Here is a 14,453-nt window from a genome sequence, read left to right on the forward strand (position 1 = left end):
CTACTCCCTGAGGACACCTTGCATACCAGAGTTTGTGCTTATAAATGTCATCAGCTGAAAAGTAAATTTGTCTCTTGTCCCTTGGACGAGGGTCCCCAGACAATGCATGTTGTGTGGTCTCAATTATTTCATTTTCATATTTCATATTCGTCCACCTTGTGTACCTGCTTAATTTACAGTGGGAATTTATCTGATCCACTAAGGTTTTTGCTTAGGGACGCTAACACATCTGCAGCACTTATCTTTATTTCTGTTTTTACAAAATCAGAAAGAAACACTTTTCAGTCATACTCTGTTACTACTTTATTTCATACAGTGGTGGAGATGTTCTATGGTTATCTGCCATTGTAGAGTTGAATGCTGAAGGCCTCTGCAGAACATTGCCCGCCCTTAGGAGTTTCTTGTATGTTGTTGTTATCCTCTTAACAAATATGCAGGGTAAATAGTAGTCTTGAAGCCCAAGTCTTAGTTCATGAATTGAGCTCAAACTATAAATCTTATTCCACAAACTGGATTCTTCCCCACCTCTAAGTGTGTCCTCGTGCTGGCAAGTTCATCAAAGACTGTGCATCACTCTTCTGTGTTTTCTCAAAAATCCAGTCCAAATACTCAACAACTTTAGTATAGACACCTGGTTGATTCCTGCGGGCACAGCCTTCACCCCAACTGGTGATACCCACCTGATGCCATATTCCATTGTGTTTGCAAACTAAGGGGCCACCTGAATCTCCCTGTGTCACAGGGGGTAGAAAAATAAAGTGTTAAGAGTTATAATTGATGTGACTATACAATTCTATAATCACATTGCAAGGCACACATCCAATATTTTGGTGTTTCCAAATAACTAATCTGCCTTATAAGCTGGTGGGTGAAATGAAATATGTGTTAATTGATTTAGTATATTGATTCCCATGAAACTTTAACATCTTCACCACAAATGCCAAAATAATATAATGTCTAGTAAAATAATGATGTATACAATTGTTCTCTCTAAAATATAGCAGGCCCCAGGGTGAAATGTAAATGACATAATATCAGTTTAAACGATCTTTATATGTGTATATATTAGATGTTTAAAAGTTCTTATGAAATTAACCAAACATTTGTCTCTGAATATTTCAACTATAATATACACTATTGGAAAATACTTTTTGAAATTTTCTCAATAGTCTGTTGCATATTTTCTAGTAACCAATCACCTTACCTTACAGGCATCTTTTCCCCCTTCTTTATAGCCAGCACAAGTCATTTGTTTGATTATTTTGTAGCTTCTGTAACTTTTCTGACATTCCTCATTGGGTACCAAAGGAACACTTGCCTTTTGTAGGATACTCTGGACTTCACCTACAAAGTAACCAACACAGAGAAGGAAATACAATCAATATGAAAATAGGGTTAAACCTTAAAGGGAAAAATGGATATTTCTTATTATTTAGGTCTTTAAATTTAAAAAGTTAATAAAAGTTAGATACATTTCCACAAACCCATTTATCATCTCTATCTAGTCTGTTTATACTTATCCTCTATATATCTGTCATGTCTCCTACTACACATATGTACTTTCTCTCATGCTTTCTATATGTATCCATCATCTATATGATTGCTCTATCAAGCTGTATTGGCCTTTTATGATCAAGATAGCATTTAAAGCTTGCCAGACTGTTTTTGTATTCTCTGTTATGATTTTATCTCAATAGAATTCTCTCAGAAATTCCCTCTACTGCCTATAAGCCAACGGCCTCGAAATTTTTACTTTTACTATTTATTTTGTATATCCAGAATAATCTTAAAACATATGATTAAGAAAGTTCTGGGGGCCAAAGAGATAGAATGAAGGCAAAGCATTTGCCTTGCATGCAGAAGGACAGTGGTTCGAATCCTGGCATCCCATATAGTCCCCTGAGCCTGCCAGGAACGATTTCTGAGGGTAGTGCCAGGAGTAATTCCTGAGTGCCGCCAGGTGTGACCCAAATACAAACAAACAAACAAACAAAAACCCAACAACAAAAAAAGAAAGTTCTGACCACAGAGCATATTATTCTTTGAGTAAATTAGCATTTCTCATGGAAAACATTTGTTCACAAAAAATTTTACTTGCACTGGTGTTTAGGTGCCCATTAGATATTTAATAGGAGTATTCTTTGTTTAGTTAAGCTTCTTTTAATCTCTTTAGGTCTCAAAGTACTAGTCAAAATATTTTATAATTTTAATTCACTAAGTGAAGGATTCAATCAGGAAAAATAAAAAGAGCTTGGAAGCTAACTTTTTATCTAAAAAACGATACAAATATGAGGGCTGGAGAGATAGTACAATGGGTAGAGTGTTTGAACATGAACATGGCTAAACTGGGTTTAATCCCCAGCATCCCATATCAACCCCTGTGCCTGTAATTTCTAAACACAGAGCCAGAAGTAAATCCAGAACACCACCAGGTGTGGCCCAAAAACCAAAAAAGGAAAAAGAAACAAGAACAATACAAATAATATTCCTCTTCTATTTTTCCTCAGAAATATAATTTTTGGAAGAATTGTCTAGTTCCTGAACAATTTAAGAGCAATTAAAATACTCCCAAGTATTTGTAATCAGGAATCATTGACCTAGTGTCCATAGAAATAATTCCTAAGAACTATCAACTTTGTTAAGAGATAAATATGTTTTCCATAAACCTCTAGTATATATATGCATATATACTTATACATTCTATTTTTAATTATAAAAACAGCTATTAAGAGTATAAAGGCATAAAGGTATATAAACATATAAACGGATTAGCAGTGCCTTTGATGTTGGCATGACTAGAAGTCACAAACATTTTCATATAGCATTATGAATGGCAATACTTGTTCTCACCATAATTTTAAAATTATATATTTAATTATATATTTATATAATATATATTTTATATATTTATATATTATATATTTTGTATATAATATGTTTATATTTTATATGATTATATATATTAATAAATAATCACATGCACTGTTGTCATACTCAAGAACATTTTGAAACTGTACTTCAATTTTATTGTCTTCTATCATAATACCATGTGTTTTGCTGAAGTATTAAAAACATTATTAGAGGGGTTGGAGCAATAGTACAGCAGGTAGGGCATTTGCTTTGCACATGGCTGACCCAGGTTTGACTCCTGGCACCAAATATGTTCCCCTACATCCCCCTAATCCAGGAATAATTCTCAAGTACAGACCCATAAATAATTCCTGTGCACTACTGTGTGTGCCCTTACATATGTAAACAAAGCAAAAAATAACATCATTAAAAGTGTGGTTCATAGGTATGGTAAGATTAGGGGCCAGAGCAATAATACAGCAGGTAGGGCCTTGCACTCCTATCTGAGTTCAATCCCTGGTACCCCATAAGGTCCCCTGAGTGTAAATCCAGGAGTAGCACTTGAGCATTGCCAGGGGTATGAAGCTCCCCAAAATAAAATATTACAGTAAGGGTTTATGGGGGAGGCAGAAGATGAGGAACCTGCCATGAAAAGAAGTGTTCTTGCCTGCCACTTAGTGATTTCTCACAAGGGAAGACAATGTGATAGAATAATGAACATTATTAACACTGAGGATAGCATGGACCTGAGTGGGTTTGTTAGTTCTATATGAGACTAACCCAAGTCAAACAATGATTTTTATTTTAAAGTAAGATGCTTAAGAGTTTACATTTCAAATTTTTCTAGGACCCAGCAAAAATGCATTTTTTAACAAAACACTTAACAAGAATTTGGGAGTGAAGAGACTAAAAATAACTGGGATATAATTTTAGATAAACTTAGACTAAGCAGTCTCATTGCACATCCTTAACATCTAAAACTTTCCTATGAGCAATGTTAAAAATGCCATTTCATACCTTTGTATTCCTTTGTATGACCCCATCCAGTTACCCAGCAGTTAGAATAAATTGTATTTACATCATCTTTGGAAGGTAGGCATATTGGCTTTTGAAATTCTAAGGAAAAAAATTCAAGATTAGAATTTAGTTAGGAAAAGTTACAGATACTGAATTGAAAATTAAAGACTTTCCTTTCCCTGTATTTTTTTCCTAAAGAGCAACACCCAGAGAAATTGCTTCACTTCTATTTAACTTCTAGTTAGTCCATCAAGAAAGTTTCTCACATCAAAGTCTTTTATACCTGTAACTTTTAGCAGTACATTTTCCCCTTAAAATTTAAAACCAATATTTATTTTCAAAAGCATTTAACTATTTTTAGGTCTTATTCTGTCTGTTATACCCTAAGTGTAGTGGTGCTGATATATATTGTTCTGTTGTTCAAGTGCTTTATCTTACGGACTTTATTACGACTTTATTATAACAAGCTAATGGACTATCAGTCTTGTTTTACAAGGGGAAAAATGGAAAGTTCAAAAAATAAAAGAAGGTAGCCCACGGTCATAGTCATTATGGGGGATTCACTAACTCTGGGTCATTCTATCTCCAGAGTTAGCAGCTTCAGCTAAGATACCACTGTATTCCCAGAGTTCCCTTGTATATCAATCAGTTTTGTCTTACATTATACCTTAAAATTAATAGTGCCACTATTCTCAGAAATCCAAAAATCTCTAATCCCAAGACAATGTTTATGATGATCTTGTTAATGGAAATAATGCTTCTCAAATGGCAAAAAGACATTTCCTGTGCATATTTTTTCAATAATATAGATGGAGTTCTATTCCTAACTGAAGGAATTAATCAACATTTCTTCTCTTTTAATCAGGTTGTTGTTGTTGTTGTTGATCAAGTAACAGGTCTTAATTTTGTAGACAGTCCATACTTTTCCCCAACTCCACCAACCAGAAAATAAAGCTAATATTTCTAGATTCTGACCTCTTAAATATCATGTTGATATATATATTTAAACCAATGCAGTTCAACAGTACAATTTCTCCTTAAATATGCCACGTACCAGTATAATTCAAAGGGGTCTCAAGTTTCACTAAGGCAATATCATGACCACTTTCTGATAGTATATAATTTTGGTGAATAATAATCTCCTTTACTTGTGAGAAATGTGTTTCATTTGATATCGCTGACAGATTTAAAATACCACTATAAATTTGCCAAATATCCGACAAGAGAAGCCTAGGAGGAAAAAATAAATATCTTTTTGAAACCAGAAAGACAGCCTTTAGTTATTCTTCTTTTTTATTTTCTTGCTTTATTGCTCGAAAAAAAACTGGGAAGAAAGTATTACATATGACAATTTTTTCTTACCTGATTATTCCACCTGTCAATTCACCTTCACCACCAGAGCAGTACTGAATTGCTGAAGATTGTTTTGTTTTGTTTTGTTTTGGGGTCAACACCTGTAATGCACAGGGTTACTCAGGGTCCTGTCTGCATTCATGAATCACTCTTGATGGGCTCAGAGGACCATATGGAATGCTGGGGATGGAACATGGGTCAGTTGTGTGTAAGGCAAGTGTCCTACCTGATGTAATATTGCTCCAGCTTTTAAGATATTTGAAGATTTAATACTAAAAGTACACTTATGTGTTTCATGTTTACTGTAAGTAAACAAAAAACAAGAATATGTCTGCTTATTCTAGAGGAATGGGTGAGGAGTGACTATAGCAGTTTACCAAAGAAAATTGATCCATACCTGAGAGCAATTACATCCATGAAATTCAAACTATCAAGGAATAACACTGATATTATATAATTTCCTTTAAAAAGATAAAAAAAAGTGTATATAGGCATACATTTTTTAAATATTTTTGAGAAATATGAAATATTTATATATTTGGGAGATATCAAAACTTTAACCCATTAAAACATGATTCTATACAAAATACATCTAAAATAATGTTCTAATATATTTGTATAGACTCTAATTTTTTTTATTTTATTTTTTGGTTTTGAGTCACACATGGTGACACTCAGGGTTTACTCCTGGCTATGTGCTCAGAAATTGCTCCTGGCTTGGGGGAACATATGGGACACTGAAGAATCTAACCACGGTTCATCCTAGGCTAGCAGGGGCAAGGCTTTACCACTTGCGCTACTGCTCCGGCCCCATTTTATAGACTTTTAAAATTTGCCTTTTAGAGTCTGATATTGGACATACATGCTCATACAAAATTATTGTCTCCATTATTTCAAAGTCATCATACTTCCATGCATATTATTTCTCATAAACTCACAGAGCTTTCAAGAATGAACATTTTTAAACTGATATGACCACTATTGGAACTCAGTCCAGAGATTTTTTTCCAAGTGATTAAAAATAGAGCTACTCTAGGTACATATGAAAATTGCTAAGTGAGATCTTTTCTTTTTAAACTTTATTGATTGATTGATTGATTAATTGGATTTCGGGCGATGCTCAGGGGCTACTACTGGCTTCTGCACTCAGAAATCACCCCCAGAAGTTTGGAGGACCATAGGGAATGCCAGGAATCGAACCGAATCCCTCCTGGGTCGGCCGCATGCAAGGCAAATGCTCTACTGCTATGTTATCTCTCCAGCCCCCACTAAGTGAAATCTTGAAGGTTATTATCACAATTATTTTTAATCATGAGATGTGACAGACATGCTAATATTATTGTAGTAATAACTTTTTATTATATACATATATCAAATCATTATATTATATACCTTAGATTTGCATAATATTATGTCAATTATTGTTCAATGAAGTTGAGAAATGAAGTAATACAAATTCTTAGCCTCAACTTGGAGTGTAGTTAGTAAAAACAATCGCCTGTTATTTCCTATCATAAAGTTTGTTTCTTCTAGACTAATAGCTCCCCCTTAGCAGTGCCATGTGAAGCAGAAGTCCAAATGTTAGTGTCCAGCTGTGCTACAAACCACATGACAGCAGAGCAGCAGAGCTTTGTTCTTATTTGTAACTGGTACAAAGTAAGTCTTTTAGGTAGGGGAATGACTGAATTTTTGTTTTGTTTTTGAGTCACATCCAGTGATTCTTCTGGCTCTGCACTCAGGAGTCAGTCCTGAAAGTGCTCAGAGGACCATATGGGATGCTGGGAATCAAACCCTAGGTCAGCCATCTGCAAGATAAATGCCCTACCCAAATTCTATGGCTCCAGCTTCCAGGAATGAGTAAATTTTGCAAAAACAAGATTACTTTTTGAGAACAATTAAGTAAGTGCTTTTTTTTTTAATATCAGGGATATTGGGACCATATCCAGTTTAACTATCTCTCTAGCTCCCAGAGTACCTTAACTCCTGTATTATTTCTCTGGCTCCCCTTCTTTCCATTTTTTATTAGATGTTATGACAACAATTTTTTTGGTTTTTTTTTTTTGGGGGGGGGTCACACCTGGCAGCGCTCAGGGATTACTTCTGGCTCTACACTCAGAAATTGCTCCTGGCAGGCTCATATGGCAGGGGACCATATGGGATGCCAGAATTCAAAACATTGTCCTTTTGCATGCAAGGCAAATGCCCTACCTCCATGCTATCTCTCTATCCCCAACGATTTATTTTTGTATACTTTTAGTTTCTAGGTATAGTACTAAACAGTTTAAATGCAACATACATTAACTTTCTAATTTATTACAAATAATAAACTGTTATAATTGTATATATTTACAAACAAAAAATTAAGCCTAGAAAAATTTACAAACCATCCAAGATCATTGACACCCTTAGTAAAAGCTACAGAGCTATGACTAGTGTCCTTTTCTGTCCAGAGTCTACTATATGCCATCTTTATCTGACAAAGAAGAAATATCATTTCAGATTATATTAATTGAAATAGACATAATAAAATATTTAATTTATATTTAACTCTATTACATAGTATGTTTGTGGCTCAGAGGTAAAAGTACAATCCCCATGGACATCCTGTAAAATAAGTGTTTGAAGAAGAATATATTTGGGAAATATTTGGGGAGTGATGTATGGAGGTGATAGCATCCTAGTAGAGGGATTTTTTTAAATTATAGTTTGAAATTTAAAAAAAATAGCCCACTCCTTTTTTTGCACTCAAGGATCGTTCATGACCAGCTTGGGGTGTTGGGAATAGAGGGTGCTGGGAATCAAGCCCTGCATGCAAGATAAGCACTTAACCCACTGTGCTATCTCTCCACCCCATATTTTTAAGTATTTTTAAAAAAGAAATGATACCTCTGGGGCTCTCCATGTCCTGCAAAACATGTCACTCTGTTCTAAAATGTCAAATTGATCAGTATGCAGGCCCTCCTGATTCCTTAACACCATTTAGCCTTTGTCATGTTTTAAAATATCTTTCATGATTAGAAAATAACTTTCTATGAATAGGCTAGCAAGGATAGTTGAGATTTTTTTTTGGTAGGTGGGGGTTTAGTGGTAGATTTAGTCCACACCTGGTGGTACTTCGAGCTTTTTTCTGGCTCTGTGCTCAGGGATTTTTATTTTATTTTATTTTATTTTTTGGCTTTTGGTTTTTGGGTCACACCCTGCAGCGCTCCGGGGTTACTCCATTCAGAAATCGCTCCTGGCAGGCTCAAGAGACCATATGGAATGCTGGGATTCGAACTACCGTCCTTCTACATCCAAGGCAAACGCCTTACCTCCATGCTATCTCTCCAGCCCCACAGGGATCACTCTTAATTTTTGGAAGACCATGCCTGGTACTGAGAAATGAAGCAGGGTCAACCATGTCTAAGACAAGCCCATTGTCTTCTGTAATATCTCTCTGGCTCTGGAGGTTGAGAAATTTTATATAGGTTCAATACAAAAGGCACGATAAGCTGCTTATGATAAGATACTTACCCATCAAAGCAATGGGCAGCAGTCAGGACCCACTGGCGTCCAATGATGGATCCTCCACACACATGACTTTGCTCTTTTAGCTTCACTTGCAGGCTGACCTGCCAGGGCCACTCTCCCAAAGAAGAGTCAGTTCCTCCAACAACACGTGCATTTGTTTTTGTAGTACATACTATGGAAGAGAACATTAATAGTTGGAATTGGAGATGATTCAGTTACCTCTTCAGTCAAGGACAGAAAAATACACAATTCCATTAAGATTAAACAATCTGGGCACGGAGAGATAGCATAGCGGCGTTTGCCTTGCAAGCAGCCAATCCAGGACCAAAGGTGGTTGGTTCAAATCCCGGTGTCCCATATGGTCCCCCGTGCCTGCCAGGAGCTATTTCTGAGCAGACAGCCAGGAGTAACCCCTGAGCACCGCCGGGTGTGGCCCAAAAACCAAAAAAAAAAAAAAAAAGACTAAACAATCTGGGGCCAGTGAAGTGGCGCTAGAGGTAAGGTGTCTGCCTTGCAAGCGCTAGCCAAGGAAGGACTGCGGTTCCATCCCCCGGTGTCCCATATGGTCCCCCCAAGCCAAGGGCAATTTCTGAGCGCTTAGCCAGAATTAACCCCTGAGCATCAAACGGGTTTGGCCCCAAAAACAAAACAAAAAGACTAAACAATCTAGTAAAACATCAGACATCCCTTGCAGGGGTCTCAAACTCAATTAACCTAGGGGCCGCAGGAGGCAAAGTCAGGGTGATCCTTGAGTGCAAAGTCAGTAGGAAGCCTTGAACATTGGGGGGTGTGACCCAAACAACTAAAACAAAACAAAACACAAAAAGATTCCTCTAGGGCAGGGCCACAAAATGTTGTACGGAGGGCCGCAAATGGCCCGCGAGTTTGAGACCCCTGCTTTAGAGTCATATGAAAGAGTGAAGTTTACTTACTAGAGTCACCTCCACTTCTGCATAACCTCAAAGAGTATCCAGAGTGTAGTTGGGTCCCAGATGTAATTCTTGTTGGTGAACCATTATGAGATAATCGTAGGGAACACTTACACCTAAACAAAATGATCGGGATGAAGGTTAAACCTTCACTAATGGGTACACATTTCTGAAATTTTCTTGCAAACTTTCTATAAAAAAAAAATAAATGTTTACTAACTTATCTCCTCTACAGTCCTCTGGGAGTGAAGAGTAAGTAAAAAACTGACAGCGAATCATCTTTGTACAAGTTTCTCGGCAAACATTTGTTCCTTTAACGAAGGTCACATTCAATTCTTCCCCTTCAAAATCAAGTCCTGGGTAAAGTTTGGAATGGCAGGGTTCTGTAGCAATTATACATATACATATGCATATATATAAGAATATATATTATATACACAGAATAAAACCACAACTTTCGTTGACAATGATTTTGTTTTAAATCCATTACTTGTTAGGTCATAAAATTTCTCCCTCTATGATAATATTTTTATTGAATAACATTACCAGGAAAAGTTCGCTTGCAGGTTAAAAGGCTATATCCCGATACAGTGTTTTCCTGAGGAGTAGGGGTGCTTGGGTTCCCACTTCTTGATGTCTTAAGGAAACAAACATTTCTATTCAAAATAAAGGAAGAGATGAAAGAAAACTACATTAATAGCAAACATAAAAGAACCTCATACAGGAAAGAAAGCACTTGTATAAATTATTTTGCTGAGAAATATAACTTTAAAGTAGACAAAGTTAGACTAATAAATCACAGTAATTACATGTAAATCAAGCTGCATCACACTGGGAAGAAAACTGATTGGCACAATAACTTGAAAGGAGGAGAATGATAAAGTCCCACTTTCTAACTGAACAACAACAGGGTTGAAGCTATTGCACAGCAGTAGGGCATTTGCCTTGCAAACAGCCAACCTGGGATTAACCCAGATTCTATTCCTGGCATCCTATACGAACCCACCAGCCTGCCAGAAGTGATTTCTGAGAACAGATCTGGGAGTAACCCCTGAGCACCGCTGGGTGTGACCCAAAAGAAAAAGAAGAAAACAAGAAAATGAAAACAACAACAACAACAAAATAGAAGAAAGTAATTCTGGAGATATATGCTAATGATACTATTATATAACTTTACTCCATTTTCTTAGCTCTTACACACAAAGAAGGAAGAGGATTAGCAAAGGGTGAAACTGGAACCTTGGTTAGAATAAACAGGCCTCTTGTTTTCGAAACAGGAATTACAGCCAGTGAGTTTTAAGAATATGTTGCTGTTAAGTGGTTTGTACTTAGAGCCAATTCAGAACTAAGAGCAGTAATAAAGGTGTCAGGTTCTTTGTTTTCATGGTTGTTGTTTCCTTGACTCAGTGGTATGTTTAAGTACACAAGAGAAGACAGGCAGAAAAAAAATCTACTAATCTCTTAATTAATCTGCACCTGGCCAAAAAAAGAAAAGTGCCTATGCTTTGAGCATTTTGAGGAAATGAACAAAACTTTAAAAACTCATAATAAAGAGGCATAATGGAAGCCTGAATTTACACAGCCAAACTCACCTTTGAGACTCTATGGCCCACTGATTTGTATAGAATGTAAAGAAGAGGCAGCTGGGATGGTAGGTACAGATGGTTCGACACACAGTGGCATCTGGTGTAATGACACTGGCAATGTCCACATCTGAAAATGCTAGACGTTGGAAAATATTCATCTGGCAACCTGTAAATTTACAGATGGACAATATTCCTGAGCAGATGACATTGTGCTCATTTTCTTATTTAAAAGTAAATAAATAGTTGCCAGCGACCTTCCCAAGACAGCTCCTCTTGTGCAGAATGGGGGTTGGGAAAAGCCTGGAGTCCCCATTAAATTCCTCCCCGGCACCCACCTCTTTGGCCCCCTGAGCGGGGACCCAGGAATAGTCCAGGATGAAGGAGAGGGAAGACTGTTGGGGTAGGCTGAGCCCTACAGCTTCCCCTAAGCTTGGCAAAAGGACCTTTGGCCTAGACGGGAGCCTTGCTATTTCCCATGCTGGTAAAGGCTTCCTATCCCAGAGAGGAAATTAGTTCCTTAATTGTGTTGGAAGCCAGAAGTTTACCAGCCTGCTCCCCACCCCCACCCCTCTTGTGCAGGTTAGGGGTTGAGTAAAGACTGGGGTCCCAGTTAAACTTCTTCCCAGCACCCAGCTCGCTGGCCCCCTGAGGGGGGTCCAGGGATAGACCCAAAGTCCAGGAGGAAGGAGAGGGAAGGCTGTTGGGGGGAGGCCGAGCCCCACAGCCTCCCCTAAACTTGGCAAAAGGGCTTTCCCACCAATGTCCATTCTCAAACTTCTTGAGGGCTAGGGCCCCCTCGCGTATAATATAGATAGTTTAATAGGATGTAATGAATTTGATCTATGTTTACAATATGTAGAATGTCTATGTTGTATACTTTCCTTCCCCTATTGGCTCATCACATTACAGGCTCATTTATAGTCCTTTACTCTCACCCCCACCGCCTATTACCCAACATTTACCATTTTTACCCTTAGTTCTTGGTTTCTCATGAAGCAGATCATTATCCTCACTCAAGCTAGCTGCCAACCAGCTCCCCAGTGAAAAAATAGACTCTCTGCCTGAGAAGAAATCAATACTCTGTTCCTATTAATCTACTCTCGGTGGTCTTCTATCCTCCACCTTCCTTCACTGTGTACCTATGTTTGCTACCATACTTGGTTTCTGAGAAGCCACCACTCAAAGACATTTCCTGATATGAGACTGCTGGGAGTCGTTTTGCAGATTCCACATGGCCAAATCACAAACCAAAGTGGTGTCCCGGATTCAACACCCTCCCACTGACTATTTCTTTTGTTGTTGTGGTGGTGGTGGTGGTGGTTTTTGGGTCACACTCGGCAGTGCTCAGGGGTTACTCCTGGCTCTACGCTCAGAAATTGCGCCTGACAGGCTCAGAGGACCATATCAGATGCCAGGATTTGAACCACCGTCCTTCTGAATGGAAGGCAAATGCCTTACCTCCATGCTATATTACCGGCCCCTTATTTTTTATTGCATTTTTAAAATTTATTTTATTTTTTATTATTTTCTTTATTTGTATATAATATTTTGTTTTTATTTATTTATTTATTGGTTTTTGGGTCAACCCGGCAGTGCTCAGGGGTTCCTCCTGGCTCTATGCTCAGAAATCGCCCCTGACAGGCTCAGGGGACCATATGGGATGCTGGGATTCAAACCACCATTGGTCCTGGGTCATCGCTTGCAAGGCAAACGCACTACTACTGTGCTATCTCTCCATCCCCCTACTGACTATTTCTAAAGAAATAAAAGGGACTTGTGTATCTCCTTCGTAGATTTTAGATGTATTCCCTTAACATCTATAACTCTTTTTGAATAACCTCTTATATAGTGACAATTTTGCTCACTATTTTTGTTTCTCCTCTGAGATCTGTTCAATAAGGAATTCAGGTAGAAGAGTCTCTTTAGAATTCATGCTAGAACCAAGTTTCGGTGAATGTTGTATTTGTTCCCTCAGCCCCCTTGATGCACCAATAATATCTTATGGCATTGTTTCTCTTTTGCATAGGCATTTTAAAATAGGAAAATATTACATATGCAAACAAGTTCTTGTCTAATAGAGATAGGAACACAAATTTTGTAATGAAGTTAGGCTTTATACTCTGAACATTGGCATAATGACTTGGCTCAGGCCTCAGAAGAATGGACATTGCCCATACACTCCTGAAGCATGGATACCATCTATGGAAACAACCACAATTGTCTATAACATTACCAGGAAGCAAACCTCTACCAGGAAAGACCCTACTGCTGCTCTAGCATTGACTTACTCCAAAGAGTGCTCTCTTAACACCCAGATGGCAGAGAAGGGCTCTCCTTATCTAATGGTGGGGCGAAACTAGAGGATGCTCCACATCAGCCTGATTTGGATGAAGGAAATGCACAAAAACCAGAATCTTTAACTACAGGAACCTGACACCAACAACAACTAATGTGCAAAAAAGTTTCAGTGGGACCACGGAGAATGACTCAGGTGTTGGGCAGCCTGGTATGCCTAGAGCCCAGAGTCTGCCTTATGCTGGAAAACTTCATGGGTGAGGTTTCCTTGTATTTAGGCCAAGACTTTTATTTTTCCGTTTTCCTCATATTTTGCTGGACCTGAGCAAAAAAATGGCGATTGTCACTCTCACACTGTTACTACTGTATTCTTTTAACACTTACCCTTTAAGAAAGAAAAACAAAAAAACTAAACAGCTTACTAAACTTTGAAAAAAAATAACTGTAGTAAAATGCCTGTCTCGAATACAGGCAGCGAATGGGAAGGAGGGGAGGAGCATTGGTAGTGGGAATGTTGCACTGGTGAAGGGAGTTGTTCTATTTATGACTGAAATCCAACTACAATCATGTTTGTAATCATGATGCTTAAATAAAAAATTTATATTAAATAAAAAAGTAAATAAAGTAGCTTTTGTCAGCTATGAAGTTTCCCAGCAGTTACTTGTCCATTTATATTTCAATTTTTATTCTTTGACAGCCTGTAAAGATAACAGCTATACATTCATTTAAAAACTTACAATATCCTGCATCTGAGTGCATTTATTCCATCTGTCTGGCTCCCTCTGATTCATTTCACTCAGCATGATGCATCTCCATATCTAAGCAAATTTCATGACTTCATTTTGACTTGTTTGACTCATGATGATACTCTCCTTTTATAAGCAAATTTCACAATTTCATTTGTCTTAATGGC

The 14,453-nt window shown here is 37.6% G+C and overlaps 1 protein-coding gene across 1 annotated transcript in view; it reads right to left on the reverse strand.

Moving 5' to 3' along the window:
- Positions 1-248: 248 nt before the first annotated feature.
- Positions 249-14,453, reverse strand: part of KLKB1 (kallikrein B1) — a 31,907-nt gene continuing 17,702 nt past the window's right edge. The window contains exons 7-15 of the mRNA XM_049772431.1: positions 11,252-11,411; positions 10,206-10,315; positions 9,880-10,042; positions 9,663-9,775; positions 8,734-8,902; positions 4,922-5,097; positions 3,868-3,966; positions 1,205-1,344; positions 249-731 (exon numbers count right to left, since the gene is read on the reverse strand). Coding sequence (XP_049628388.1) covers positions 528-731; positions 1,205-1,344; positions 3,868-3,966; positions 4,922-5,097; positions 8,734-8,902; positions 9,663-9,775; positions 9,880-10,042; positions 10,206-10,315; positions 11,252-11,411 — 1,334 coding nt within the window. The 3' untranslated portion in view covers positions 249-527. The remainder of the gene's footprint in view (positions 732-1,204; positions 1,345-3,867; positions 3,967-4,921; positions 5,098-8,733; positions 8,903-9,662; positions 9,776-9,879; positions 10,043-10,205; positions 10,316-11,251; positions 11,412-14,453) is intronic.

This window comes from Suncus etruscus, chromosome 4 (assembly GCF_024139225.1).
Source record: "Suncus etruscus isolate mSunEtr1 chromosome 4, mSunEtr1.pri.cur, whole genome shotgun sequence".
Lineage (NCBI taxonomy): Eukaryota > Metazoa > Chordata > Mammalia > Eulipotyphla > Soricidae > Suncus > Suncus etruscus.